Source organism: Sander lucioperca, chromosome 13 (genome assembly GCF_008315115.2).
Source record: "Sander lucioperca isolate FBNREF2018 chromosome 13, SLUC_FBN_1.2, whole genome shotgun sequence".
Classification (NCBI taxonomy): Eukaryota; Metazoa; Chordata; class Actinopteri; order Perciformes; family Percidae; genus Sander; species Sander lucioperca.
In genome coordinates this window covers 35725976-35740975 of record NC_050185.1, presented here as the reverse complement: position 1 = coordinate 35740975, position 15000 = coordinate 35725976, and the positions used below count along the sequence as shown (strand labels likewise).

The window sequence follows — 15000 nt, the reverse complement described above, 5'->3', positions numbered from 1 at the left end:
CTGACAACATTATGAAAGGATTCCTACAGAGATAGACCTTTTAGTTAAAGAGGAAGATCCTTTTAGTTTAACATGAAACAGCACTGACATCACCATCACCAAACTCCACCAGACTCCATGTAAATAATCACTACTTTTATCATCGTAAAATACAATTCATTCAAAGTGGACAGAAACACAAAAAAAACTATAAAAAGCTGTTATGGGTCGTCTTTCCACTTTTCCAACCATCACAACTCTAGTTTTGGTTGAAATAAACACATAGTTTACTGATTTACATGTGAAGATACGTTGGCTCTATACACGCTAAAAGTGTTGTTTTTTTGAATGGAGTCTGGTGGAGTTTGCGCTAGTGACTTCAGAGCTGTTTCTGGTTAAACAGAAATTTCTCAAAGAGGTTTTAAAGGTCTATCTCTGTAGGAATCCTTTCATAATGTTGTCAGACACTTAGAATAATAATCTGAGTATGTCAGCGGCAAAAACAGAACATTTGTGAAGGTAAATACAAGCTGGACAATTGTCCTATTAACTTATATTGTAGCTTGTTTTGCTGCTGCCGACTGCAGCGATCTCTCTTAATACTGGACCAAAGTCAAAGATTGTTGTTCCCATCAGTCACTTAGAAACAAAAACATGGGACGTTTAGGTGAACTATTTTCGTAAAATATGAGATCGTATTCTGAACGAGCCGCCAATATGTTCGGTTGTTGTGAAAAGATCTTCTAATATCCTTCAATGGTCTCCGTCCAGAGACACGGGATCTGGTGGTCCGTTATATAAATACTGTCTATGGGAAATTCACAGCCAGACTGTCATGGCGGCTCGTTCAGAATACGATCTCATATTGGACTAAAATAGTTCCCCGAAACGTGTTTCTGAAAACATTTTAAGAGAGAAATAGGCCGTGCAGCTGCTGAATCTGTCTTCATTTCAGATCAACAAAGGTCAGTTTAAAAGATTTGGTAGGGAGTAGTATGAAGAACCGAAAATCAACAACACAGGACTTTCACCCGGGCGAGCTGGGATCGCGTCCCGCATGTGGCGTTTAGTTTCCCATAGTCTTCCTAATCACAACCGTCCCGTTATTGTGGCGGGTCCCCCGCGGCCGTCTCCCGGCATTTGAGACGTCCTTTTCGGCCGTCTCCTGGCGTCTGAGGTGTCCTTTCCCGCGTAGGGTATTTCGTGCTGACCACCACGTAAAAAACAAGAAAAACGTCACCGTGAACACGTATCAATAGATTAAAAATAACGTGACATTTACACAAACTGCCGTGAGACTGGGTTGACATGTCAAATCGGCCAAAATGAAGGCCAACGGCCCCTCGGACGGACGACGGCACGGAACACACCGAACAGACTCTAGTCACCGACCTCGCCAGACTGTCCGACGGCCGATTATCGGCTCGTGTGTCAGCGCCTTACGATGTCCTTGGCCTAAATAACGTTGAAGACCCGTGCTGTAAAAGCTGCAGCGACTGCAGCCTGAGTGCTTGTGAAACGCAGCATGTGATGTTCTGCTTCCATATTTGTCCAGGACGGCGCCGAGGATGTCGAGTGCCGACCAGACAGCAAGCAGCAGCAGAACGGCGCGCTCCCGGAAACCTCGCTCCTTCACTTCCTCAAAAGTAAGAGTCATCTATTTCCTTCTGTTTCCTGTGTGATGAGGCTGCAGCTGTTAGTGTGTGTGTGTGTGTGTGTGTGTCTGTGTCTGTGTCTGTGTCTGTGTGTGTGTGTGTGTGTCTGTGTGTGTGTGTGTGTGTGTGTGTGTGTGTGTGTGTTAGTGTGCATGCGTGTGTGTGTGTGTGCGTGCATGTCAGTGTGTGTGCACACGTGCGTGCGCGCATGTGTGCGTGTGTGTTAGTATGTGTGTGTGTGTATGTTAGTGTGTGTGTGTGTGTGTGTGTGTGTATGTGTGTGTGTGTGTGTTAGTGTGCATGCATGTGTGTGTGTGTGTGTGTGTGTGTGTGTCTGTGTGTGTGTGTGTGTGTGTGTCAGTGTGCATGCGTGTGTGTGTGTGTGTGTGTGTGTGTGTGTTAGTGTGCATGCGTGTGTGTGTGCGTGCATGTCAGTGTGTGTGCACACGTGCGTGCGTGTTAGTATGTGTGTGCGTGTGTGTGTGTGTGTGTGTGTGTGTTAGTGTGCGCACGTGCATGTGTGTGTGCATGCATGTGTGTGTGTGTGTTAGTGTGCGCGCGTGCATGTATGTTAGTGTGCGTGCATGTGTGTGTGTGTGTGTTAGTGTGCGCGTGTGCATGTATGTTAGTGTGCGTGTTAGTGTGTGTGTGTGATATCTTACGTTTTGGTGTGCGTACATTTTCGTACGATATCACGAGGACGCGTTCATGAGACTGCTGACAATAATAAATATGTGGAATACAGAGCTTTACTTTTCATAGCTATATGTACGAATGCTCGAGACTTTCAAACATCAAAATGTCATTTATTAATATGTATTCCTGTAAAAATGACATATCAAAATGTTTTCCTTTTTCTATTTTGCCTGGAAATGCTTCCAACACGCTTGCGTGTCGCATGAAAAGTAGGCGTCGGCCCTATTTCTAGTATGCACGCTTTTTAGGCACGGCTTAACGTGCGTGTCACGCAGGCAGTGTGCAAGCTCTTACCGGTTACCATGGAAGCTGAAATAAAAACGGACACGCCACGCAGCTGACACGCTCACGCCACGCAGCCAGTGTGCAGGGGACCTTACTGTCCCCGTTTTGTCCGGCAGGTTTCCCTCGTATCGCTCTGCGGACCCTGCGGAGCCCCGTCTTCCTGCTGGTGGTTCTGGCCCAGGTCAACCTGGCAGCGCTGCTGGCCGGCCTCGCCACCTTCATGGCCAAGTTCATCGAGAGACAGTTCAGCCAGACGGTCTCCTTCTCCACCATGATGATAGGTGAGACTGCACACACACACACACACACACACACATACACAGAGACACACACACACACACACACACACACACACATAGACAGAGACACACACACACACACACACACACACACACACACACACACACATACACATAGACACACACATGCACACTCACTAACACACACACACACACACACACATAGACACACACACACACACACACACACACACACACACACACACACACACACACACACACACACACACACACACACACACACACACACACACACACACACACATACACATAGACACACACATGCACACTCACTAACACACACACACACATGCACACTCACTAACACACACACACACACACACATACACACACACACACACACACACACACACACACACACATACACACAGAGACACACACACACACACACACACACACACATATACACACACGCACACACACACACACACATACACACACACACACACACACTCACTCAGAGACACACACACACACACAGACACACACATGCACACTCACTAACACACACACACACACACACATACACACACACACACACACACACACACACACACACACACACACATATACACACACAGACACACACACTCACTCAGAGACGACCGTTTTTGAAGAAGAGACACACACACACACACACACACACACACATACACACAGAGACACACACACACACACACACACACATATACACACACGCACACACACACACACACATACACACACACACACACACACTCACTCAGAGACACACACACACACACAGACACACACATGCACACTCACTAACACACACACACACACATACACAGAGACACACACACACACACACACACACACACACACACACACACACATAGACAGAGACACACACACACACACACACACACACACACACACACATACACATAGACACACACATGCACACTCACTAACACACACACACACACACACACACATAGACACACACACACACACACACACACACACACACACACACACTCACTAACACACACACACACACACACACACACATAGACACACACACACACACACACACACACACACACACATACACATAGACACACACATGCACACTCACTAACACACACACACACACACACACACACACACACACACTCACTAACACACACACACACACATGCACACTCACTAACACACACACACACACACACATAGACACACACACACACACACACACACACACACACACATAGACACACACAAACACAGAGCGAGACACACACACACACACACACACATACACACACACTCACTAACACACACACACACACACACACACACACACATACACAGAGACACACACACACACACACACACACATACACACAGAGACACACACACACACACACACACACACATACACACACACACACACACACACACACATACACACACACACACACACACTCACTCAGAGACACACACACACACAGACACACACATGCACACTCACTAACACACACACACACACATACACAGAGACACACACACACACACACACACACACACACACACACATATACACACACAGACACACACACTCACTCAGAGACGACCGTTTTTGAAGCATGTGCGTGCACTCACATATAAAAAAAAATACATTGACGATGGCGACACCAAGTCAAGTCATAAGATTTAACAATACAGTGTTAGGGACAGATCAGATGGCCAGAGACTGGAGACTTGACTTGGACCTCCAGGTCAAAGACTTGAGTTGAACTTCCAGAAAATGACTGAACATCTCTGAATCAACGCAGCAAACCTTAAAGGAACACGCCGACTTATTGGGAATTTAGCTTATTCACCGTAACCCCAAGAATTAGACAAGTCCAGACATACCCTTCTCCGACTATATTCTCAGGCGGAAGAATATAGTACTTGGGCGGAATGATTTGCTTTGCAGCAAACCTGTCTGAGAATATAGTTCCCAGTTTGTTTACGGTTAGAAGATGGCTGTGTGTCATGTGACCTTGTTATTTGTACACGCTGTGACTCTACAAATCACAACATGTAAATAGGAAAATGTTGGCGTTATTTTGTCACTTATTGGGAGCAGTAGGCTAGATGGAGCCGGTTACCTCCAGGATCTGTGCTAGGCTAAGCTACCGCTGGAGCCATCAGACAGCCTTACAGCACGCACGGAGATGAGAAGGGTATGTATGGACTAATCTAACTCTGGGGGTTACTGTGAATAAGACAAATTCCCAATAAGTCGGCGTGTTCCTTTAAATTCAAACAGGATCATGGAAACAACGATCTCCCCCGGCCGTTATCTACTGCAGTGGTTCTCAAACTTTTTTCAACATTGTACTCCTTTTGAATAGATTCTTTAAGCCAAGTTCCCCCTGACCAGCGCTAATCATTTATGCTAGAAAAAAAGGTCTCTATAAAGAGGAACAATACAGCGATAGATTTACTAAGCAACAGCATGAACAAACATGTAAATGCTGATGAGAAAAGGAGACAAACTGTAAAAAAAGATGGTAGAAAGAAGGAAGGAAGTAGCCTCAGGCATGAATAGGTCGAAAATAGAAAACAGTGACATAACTTCGAAAAAAGCGGAAAAAAAAGTAGAAGGAAGGAAGGATAGATTAGGTCCAGAGAAGGAGACGCAAATGTCACATTTTTGGCAGGAAAAAAAGTCTCCATAAAGAGGAACAATGTTCTGGACCACAGCCTTGTTACTATTAAACATTTAGTTAAATATCTCACAGACCCACTGCAGTCCTCCAGAGGACCCCTAGGGGGACACGTACCCCCTGCAGTCCTCCAGAGTACCCCTAGGGGGACACGTACCCCCTGCAGTCCTCCAGAGTACCCCTAGGGGGACACGTACCCCCTGCAGTCCTCCAGAGTACCCCTAGGGGGACACGTACCCCCTGCAGTCCTCTAAAGTACCCCTAGGGGGACACGTACCCCCTGCAGTCCTCCAGAGTACCCCTAGGGGGACACGTACCCCCTGCAGTCCTCTAAAGTACCCCTAGGAGGACACGTACCCCCTGCAGTCCTCTAAAGTACCCCTAGGGGGACACGTACCCCCTGCAGTCCTCTAAAGTACCCCTAGGGGGACACGTACCCCCTGCAGTCCTCCAGAGTACCCCTAGGGGGACACGTACCCCCTGCAGTCCTCCAGAGTACCCCTAGGGGGACACGTACCCCCTACACGTACCCCCTGCAGTCCTCCAGAGGACCCCTAGGGGGACACGTACCCCCATTTTAGAAACACTGGTCTAGCGGTTAACACGGGAACGTTGGGATTAAATGAAGTTGAACGTTGTGTCTCCCTGGTGTCTCTGTTTCAGGAGGGGTTTGCATCCCGCTGGCGGTGCTGGGCACCGTTCTGGGCGGAGTCCTGATGCGGAGGTTGAATATTTCGGTCAGCGGTGCCAGCAAGTTGTGCACCGGTGCCATCCTGCTCTGCTTGCTCTCCTCCACGCCGCTGCTGCTCATGGGCTGCTCCACCCAGAAGGTCGCCGGGGTCTTTCCTCCCAGGTACAAACACCGACACTCTGCCAAACTTACACCCAAATACAGCTTAGATCGGCCCCAAAAAATCCAGCCCGACCCTACCCGAGCCTGTGCACGGTGCGTCCAAGCCCGGCCGACACATTACCTGGAATTATGAGCCCGAGCCCGATTTAAACCCGACAATTTTTTAATACGTGGGCCGTTATAACTGACGTTCTCAACTGCAATCTCTGTGTGTTTCTGTGTGTGTGTGTGTGTGTCTGTGTGTCTGTGTGTGTGTGTGTGTGTGTGTGTCTGTGTGTCTGTGTGTCTGTGTGTGTCTCTGTGTCTGTGTGTGTCTGTGTGTGTGTCTGTGTGTGTCTGTGTGTGTGTCTGTCTGTGTGTGTCTGTGTGTGTGTCTGTGTGTGTGTCTCTGTGTGTGTGTGTCTCTGTGTGTCTCTGTGTGTGTCTGTTTGTGTGTCTGTGTGTGTCTGTGTGTGTGTCTCTGTGTGTGTCTGTGTGTGTGTCTGTGTGTGTCTGTGTGTGTGTCTCTGTGTGTGTCTCTGTGTGTGTGTGTGTCTCTGTGTGTGTCTCTGTGTGTGTGTGTGTGTGTGTGTGTGTGTGTGTGTGTGTGTGTGTGTGTGTGTGTGTGTGTGTGTGTGTGTGTGTGTGTGTGTCTGTGTGTCTGTGTGTGTGTCTGTGTGTGTCTGTGTGTGTGTGTGTCTGTGTGTGTGTCTGTGTGTGTCTGTGTGTGTGTCTGTGTGTGTGTCTCTGTGTGTGTGTGTCTCTGTGTGTCTCTGTGTGTGTCTGTTTGTGTGTCTGTGTGTGTCTGTGTGTGTGTCTCTGTGTGTGTCTGTGTGTGTCTGTTTGTGTGTCTGTGTGTGTGTGTGTCTCTGTGTGTGTCTCTGTGTGTGTGTGTGTGTGTGTGTGTGTGTGTGTGTGTGTGTGTGTGTGTGTGTGTGTGTGTGTGTGTGTGTGTGTGTGTGTGTGTGTCTGTGTGTCTGTGTGTGTGTCTGTGTGTGTGTGTGTGTGTCTCTGTGTGTGTGTGTGTGTCTGTGTGTGTCTCTGTGTGTGTCTCTGTGTGTGTGTGTGTCTGTGTGTGTCTCTGTGTGTGTCTCTGTGTGTGTGTGTGTGTGTGTGTGTCTCTGTGTGTGTCTGTGTGTGTCTCTGTTTGTGTGTGTCTGTGTGTGTGTGTCTCTGTGTGTGTCTGTGTGTGTCTCTGTGTGTGTGTCTCTGTGTGTGTGTGTCTCTGTGTGTGTGTGTCTCTGTGTGTGTCTGTGTGTGTCTCTGTGTGTCTCTGTGTGTGTCTGTGTGTGTCTCTGTGTGTGTGTGTCTCTGTGTGTGTGTGTGTCTGTGTGTGTGTGTCTCTGTGTGTCTCTGTGTGTGTCTGTGTGTGTCTCTGTGTGTGTCTGTGTGTGTTTTCAGCGCTGTTGCGTTGCCGTGCAGCGCTGCCTGTCGGTGTCCTCAGGAAGCCTTTAATCCAGTCTGCGGTTCGGACGGCGTGGAGTTCAGATCTCCCTGCCACGCCGGCTGTGTCGCCATGGAGACAGATACCAACAACAAAACAAAAGTAAGAATTATTTCACCACTCAATGTCAATAGTTTCCGGGCTGCAGTCAGCAGAGTCTGTTTATCTTCTCTTCTGCTTTTGCTCTGATACTATCTATAATCTTCTCTCACTAATTCAGTACGTTTACATGCACATAATATTCCGGTTTTCGCCCTAATTCCTAAAAAGAAGATTCTCTGACTAAGCTGTTTACACGGCTAATGAAAGTGAATATTATATATAATATTCCCGTTTACACGCAGTCGTGCAAAACAGGATTTTTTCAAAGTGTTCCAGCGGTGGAGGACTTGGAACGTTGGAGCGTCCCTCTTTCATTCCTTCAAAGCTCGGCTCACATCCAAAAACCTAAGTAAGGTTGGGTATCGTACCTTTAAAACGGTACCAGTGCCTGAACCAGTGTCTGAACCGAAATATAATATATTTAGAATGTATATAATATAAAATATAAAGAAAGGAGCACAAAACGCAACTCGTTCTCATTCCCAACTTGTAAAATAAGGATGTTTGGACAGTGGCTGTCAGCGTCTGAAGCGACGAAAAAGGCGTCTTTCAGCGTGTTTGTAGAGCAGCAGTTAGAGAGGATTTAGAGAGTAGTATGTAAGGAGGTTGGTTGGGGGGGGTGGATGGGTCAAACACAGGACTTTCACCAGGAGAGAGGGGATCACGTCCCGCTTGTCACGCTTGCTATAGTCGCTTTTTACTTTCCTCCCGCGTGTCACAGAACCGTACGCCCACCCACGACCTTTTCCTTAACATAACTGCGTCAAAAGGGAAGGGAGTCCCGACCAAGCGTGTTGACTTATAGCGCTAAAGGGACGGCAATAGTCTCTGTCTCTTAGTAGAGGAATTACCGTATAGTACAGGTGAAGCTCTCAGGCAGTTTGGACTTCCATTAGCTGTTTAAGTGTAATTACTAATGTTAACTATCATTTTAGTGATCAATAATTAGCCTGTGTCTATGTTATCTCCTTACATATACCTACGCTCTCCGTCTCTGCTAGATTGGGAATGATTGAGATTTCTCTTGGCACAGCTACCAGAAGACTTCCAACTTTCAGACAGGTTGCTCACGTCACATCTACGTCTTCAAGCTCAGTTGGAGGCTGCTCAGTAACGCTCAGCCATCACCGGGAAAGATCTTCTAACATCCTTCACTGGTCTCCGTGGAAATCTACGGGGTTGATTTGTCCATGTGCTGTATACATGTCCAAAGAATACGTCTAAAACCTGAATAATAGCCTACTGGAATATCACACGTCTTAATCGGAAAATGCTATATTCGGAAAAAGGCCTTATTCTGAATATCTAACCGGAAAATGCTGTTTACATGACCTGTATCAACTTGGGAATATTGTCATATTCAGAATAATAGTGCGATGTTTGTGTGCATGTTAACGTACTGAGTATCTCACAGTCTCTCCCACAGTCACACCCTGTCCTCGGTGTGTAACTGTTCCCTGAACATGTGTTTCTGTGGAAGAGGTCTTGAGTAAGAACAGAAAACATTAATATGACAATAGTGAAACTATAGTAGAAGCCAAACAACGCTCTCTGTTAGTCTGCTGGGGGAACTCAGATTAGATAGATAGACAGACAGACAGACAGGCAGGCAGGCAGGCAGACAGGCAGGAAGACAGACAGGCAGTCAGGCAGGCAGGCAGACAGGCAGGAAGACAGGCAGACAGACAGACACATAGATAGATAGATAGACAGACAGACAGGCAGACAGACACATAGGTAGATAGATAGATAGACAGACAGACATACAGACAGACAGACAGACAGATATATATAGATAGATAGACAGACAGACAGGCAGACAGACAGACAGACAGACAGACAGACAGACACATAGGTAGATAGATAGATAGATAGACAGACAGACAGACATACAGACAGACAGACAGGCAGATAGATAGATAGATATACCTATAGAGAGATAGATAGATAGATATACAGATAGATAGACAGAAAGAAAGATAGATAGACAGACAGACAGACAGATAGACAGGCAGACAGACAGACACATAGATAGATAGATAGACAGACAGACAGACAGGCAGACAGACACATAGGTAGATAGATAGATAGACAGACAGACATACAGACAGACAGACAGGCAGATAGATAGATAGATATACCTATAGATAGATAGATATATAGATAGATAGATATACCTATAGATAGATAGATAGATTATATAGATATATAGATAGACAGATAGATAGATAGATAGATATACCTATAGATAGATATATATATAGATAGATAGATAGATAGATAGATAGATTGATAGATATACCTATAGATAGATAGATAGATAGATAGATAGATAGATAGATAGATAGATAGATAGATAGATAGATAGATAGAAAAGTGTTGGAACTAGTCTTTTCCGGATGGTTTTGAAGATTCGATAATATCCCTCTTCTTGAAAAATTAAATAGTTCAAAATTTGTCATCCACATGAGTCCACATTCCAATATCAGCTCCAAGTTTGGGCTGGAGATCTGGCAGTAATTCTGTGATTTTTAAACTTGAAAATGAAAGTTAAAAACCGATGTAAGACTCAGTCAGATAACGGGCAGATGTGCAGGATGTGACATCATGTCCAGATGTGTGGAGTAAAGGCAACGAGATGTTCAGCCAGAAGACTTTATCTGATCCCTCAGCGGGATGAAATCTCTCTCCGTTGCTTTTACTTTCACTCTGTCCTCCTAAATGCTCCCGTGTGGTTTTCCGGGAAAAGTGAAAGAATCCTAGAGCGGAGTTTGAGTAAACGAGGAGGGAAAGAAGGAAAGTAGACACATCACTTTCACCTCTTTACCTTACCTTTGTCATTCCAGAAAAATGTGGAGTTTTTTTGTGATTGTTGTGGGCAAAAATCCTTGATTATGCGGCACGTTTTCTTAAAAAATACGATGGAATATGCGGGATATTTATGCAATTGACCTCTCGCCGGCCCCTCCCCCAAAACGGCCATTGTCCAATCACACATCATAGCAACCGTTACTATGTGAGCAGGTCTGACAAACATTGACTCCAAGTAAGATGGTGAAGCGGTGCGCCCACGGCGTTTGTAAATCGGACACTAGATACCCCGAGAGATTGTCGGGAGGAGTTGTGTTCTTTCCATTCCCAAAGCTGAAACACAACAGTGTGGACGGTCCCACTCCCAGTTAAATATATCGAACATTACGAAGCATAAGTACGTCTGCTCAAAGGTAAGGCTAACAGCTAACTAGTTACCGTGTTGTCTAGATCTACTAACTAGAGGCAAGAACACAAATTGGACCAAAGTTATGATTACTGTCGGTACACGATCCGTTCTGCACATGCGCAAAATGTTCGCGCATGCGCGGTTGTACGAGAACTTACTACACTGCACGATCTGTTCCACGCTTCCGGTCGACAGCCAAGCTAACGTTAGTTTAGCTAACAGCTAATTCGGCTAACCGCTAGCTGATTGTAGCGGTCTGCCGTTAGCCTCCACAGGCAAGCTAACGTTAGTTTAGCTAACAGATAATTCGGCTAACTGCTAGCTGAGACAGCATGTAATAACTTTAAAAGACCCTCAAAATAAAACTTGAAAATAAACGTTGACATATATAACAAACACCTAACATATATAACAGCTGTTACGTCAGTTCTACTTTACTTGTGCTCATTTAAAATACAATCACTCAATACTTGTCTTTATTGTTATTACTGTGAAGTCTTAATTTAGCTGTAGCCTGCTTTTCCCATTAAGTTTGAGTTAACGTTACTTTAGACTGAATCTAGCTGTCAGCTAGCGGTTAGCCGAATTAGCTGTTAGCTAAACTAACGTTAGCTTCCCGGTGGAGGCTAGCCATAGGCTAGCGTGGAACAGATCGTGCAGGTCGTATCCTCGGTAAAACAGTATTATCTTGCGCATGTGCAGAACGGATCGTGCAGGCAGAACGGATCGTGTACCGACAATTACCATGGATATCATTGCCAGAATGTTAACTACTCTCTAAGCTAAGCTTAACGAGCCCTTTAGCTTTACCAACATTAGTTAACATGTTAGCTAACGCTAGCTACATTGCTAGCTGCTGTTGTGTTGGGTCTTTGAGCTCCCCAACTTTATTTTTCGTCAGTTTACAACAAAGTCGAACATAGCGCCCCAACAAGCAACTTTAAATCATTTTGTTTTTATCTTTCATGTAGCATTTTGTTCCCCAATCCCGCATTTGAGGTACAGATCACGGGGTTTCTCAGATTTCGCTTGAGACCGGTAAGCATTAGCCTCGATAGTAGTCGTGTCTCCTTCATTGCGTATTTTTATATTTTGAATATATCCCTCCACTGTATACTGTAACCCCTTTTGCCTCAATCTGGAGGATATCGCGGAGGTATTGCTCCAGAAAAGGTCACTGACACGCACGGGTATACCTCTTCCCGTCATGGCAATCTGTCGCGCTGGTCGTGTTTGACCATTTGTTTGTCGGACGTAGCAACAGTAACTAAGGGGGGCGGGGCTCGGCGAAAGGCTAATTGTATGGGATGAAATTGCAGGAACTTGCAGAAACTGCGGTTTCATCATGGCTTCATTGCGGGGTTTGCAGCTTTTCGATGATGTTCACGTCACGTAATTACGTCACTTCATAACGTTCCCATGGAAACAGGGGAAAACGGCTGCTCTTGTGTGAAGTAAACGCAACATTTTTCAACTTTCTGCTAAGATATATGTGACTTTTTTTGCAACGAAAGTGCGGGGATTATGAAATCATGCAAACCCCGCATATTTTGCGCGGAAATCTGCAATTTATGCGGCGAAAGTTTGGCGTATTTGAAAAAATGCGCCCCCCCCCCCGCATAAATATGCAGACTTGCTGATCAGCTGACGGCTGATTATGCATTGAATTATGTGATCGCATAATCACGGTTTTCTGGAAGGACTGCTTTACACAGAAGCAGGTCATCACCCCAACTACATTCAGAGGTTAACGTTTCCTGTAGCGAAGGGATTTTACACAACGGTAACACCAGTGACGGACTGGGAACACAAAATGGCCCTGGCATTTTCCACCCACCAAAAGTTCGTGACTGTAGACTGCAGAGGGTAACCATGACTGTGATATAGAGACACTCATATGTGGTATAAATATCAGATTACGCTGCTAGTAGGTGTGATGGATTTGGACAAGTTTGGCTATCGTAATAAAAATAACATTATTATTGACGCACTTGTAAGGGGGCCGGAAGATATTATATGGGCCGCTGTTTACAATTAAGTGGCCGCATGGCTTTGACAATCATGCGGCTCTCTGATTGGCCGGCCGGCTCAAACGGCCCCTCTGGCATCTGCCCAAATGCCAGATTACCAGTCCGTCACTGGGTAACACACAAAGAGCGGAAGGTGAGATGAAAGTACTTTTACATCCAAAAAACAAGCATGGGCCCATTTAGGCCACATCTACATCTACGTTTTGGTTTAAAAAGGAAAATCTTCTGCTACATTCCCCACTCTCATTCCCCCTGCTCTGGCGTTCCCCCCTCTCATTCCCCCTGCTCTGGCGTTTCCCCCTCTCATTCCCCCTGCTCTGGCGTTCCCCCCTCTCATTCCCCCTGCTCTGGCGTTTCCCCCTCTCATTCCCCCTGCTCTGGCGTTCCCCCCTCTCGTTCCCCCTGCTCTGGCGTTTCCCCCTCTCATTCCCCCTGCTCTGGCGTTTCCCCCTCTCATTCCCCCTGCTCTGGCGTTTCCCCCTCTCATTCCCCCTGCTCTGGCGTTTCCCCCTCTCATTCCCCCTGCTCTGGCGTTTCCCCCTCTCATTCCCCCTGCTCTGGCGTTCCCCCCTCTCGTTCCCCCTGCTCTGGCGTTTCCCCCTCTCATTCCCCCTGCTCTGGCGTTTCCCCCTCTCATTCCCCCTGCTCTGGCGTTTCCCCCTCTCATTCCCCCTGCGGGGTTGTGTTGGAGTCTCAACGGCTGCAAACGGAGACCTTTGGCAACACCGACACTGACGCCAACGTTTCTCCTCCTGATTGGGTCTTATCTAGACTGAAGTAAAGTACAAGTGCCTCAACATTTGTTCTTAAGTACAGTACTGGAGGAAATGTACTTTGTTACATTCCAGCGCTGCGAAACGTACGCGTCTGACACGTTCAGTGTGTTTGGGCCTTTAGAGCAGATAAATCCTCAGTTGTGTGTTTACATTGCGGCTTTAATCTCATCACCATTATCTCTTCCTGTGTGTGTGTGTGTGTGTGTGTGTGTGTGTGTGTGTGTGTGTGTGTGTGTCTGTGTGTGTGTGTGTCTGTGTGTGTGTGTGTGTGTGTGTGTGTGTGTGTGTGTGTGTGTGTGTGTGTGTGTGTGTGTGTCTGTGTCTGTGTGTGTATGTGTGTGTGTGTGTGTGTGTGTGTGTGTGTGTGTGTGTGTGTGTGTGTGTGTGTGTGTGTGTGTGTGTGTGTGTGTGTGTGTGTCTGTGTGTCTGTCGTCTGTCTGTGTCTGTGTGTGTGTGTGTGTGTGTGTGTGTGTGTGTGTGTGTGTCTGTGTGTCTGTGTGTGTGTGTGTGTGTCTGTGTGTGTGTGTGTGTGTGTGTGTGTGTGTGTGTGTGTGTGTGTGTGTGTGTGTGTGTGTAGAACTACACAGGGTGTGCGTGCGTGAGCGGCCGGGGCTCCGCCTCTCCCGGGACGTGCGGTAGCGGCTGCTCCCACCTGCTGGTCCCGTTCGTGTCTCTGCTCGGCGTCACCAGCTTCATCGCCTCCTTCTCCCAGACGCCGTCCTACATCATGATCCTCAGGTACCGGCGCACCACAGGACGAAATACTACTTTGATATATTTAAAGTAGTATTTCAACCTACCATGAGATCACAGATTTTAAAAGCTACCTTTACCCTCGTTTTGCCTTCGCGTTGACCTACAACTTCTCGTTTTTCTGGGTCAAAATTTGAATAAAAAGTTTATTTCCCAACGGTTTGGTCGTATTTTTTTCACAAAAGTGTCGAAAAAGACATCCAAAATGTTGAAAAAACTGTTTA

At 46.5% G+C, this 15000-nt stretch overlaps 3 protein-coding genes across 4 annotated transcripts in view; 2 read left to right on the top strand and 1 right to left on the bottom strand.

Annotated features, from left to right (window-relative positions):
- The window catches only part of LOC116036424 (bromodomain-containing protein DDB_G0280777-like), a 1700590-nt gene that overhangs the window by 1223997 nt on the left and 461593 nt on the right, over nucleotides 1-15000 (top strand). The window lies entirely within an intron of this gene.
- Nucleotides 1-15000, bottom strand: part of LOC116036425 (C1q-related factor-like) — a 680685-nt gene that overhangs the window by 286893 nt on the left and 378792 nt on the right. The gene's annotated exons all lie outside the window — the stretch shown is intronic.
- Nucleotides 1-15000, top strand: part of slco2b1 (solute carrier organic anion transporter family, member 2B1) — a 64333-nt gene that overhangs the window by 45236 nt on the left and 4097 nt on the right. The window contains exons 7-11 of one of the 2 annotated variants that reach the window (XM_036008768.1): nucleotides 1535-1625; nucleotides 2732-2896; nucleotides 6283-6472; nucleotides 7856-7997; nucleotides 14601-14761. In XM_036008768.1, coding sequence (XP_035864661.1) covers nucleotides 1535-1625; nucleotides 2732-2896; nucleotides 6283-6472; nucleotides 7856-7997; nucleotides 14601-14761 — 749 coding nt within the window. Of the gene's footprint in view, nucleotides 1-1534; nucleotides 1626-2731; nucleotides 2897-6282; nucleotides 6473-7852; nucleotides 7998-14600; nucleotides 14762-15000 lie in introns of both variants that reach the window. The other variant, XM_036008767.1, reaches the window with a different exon arrangement.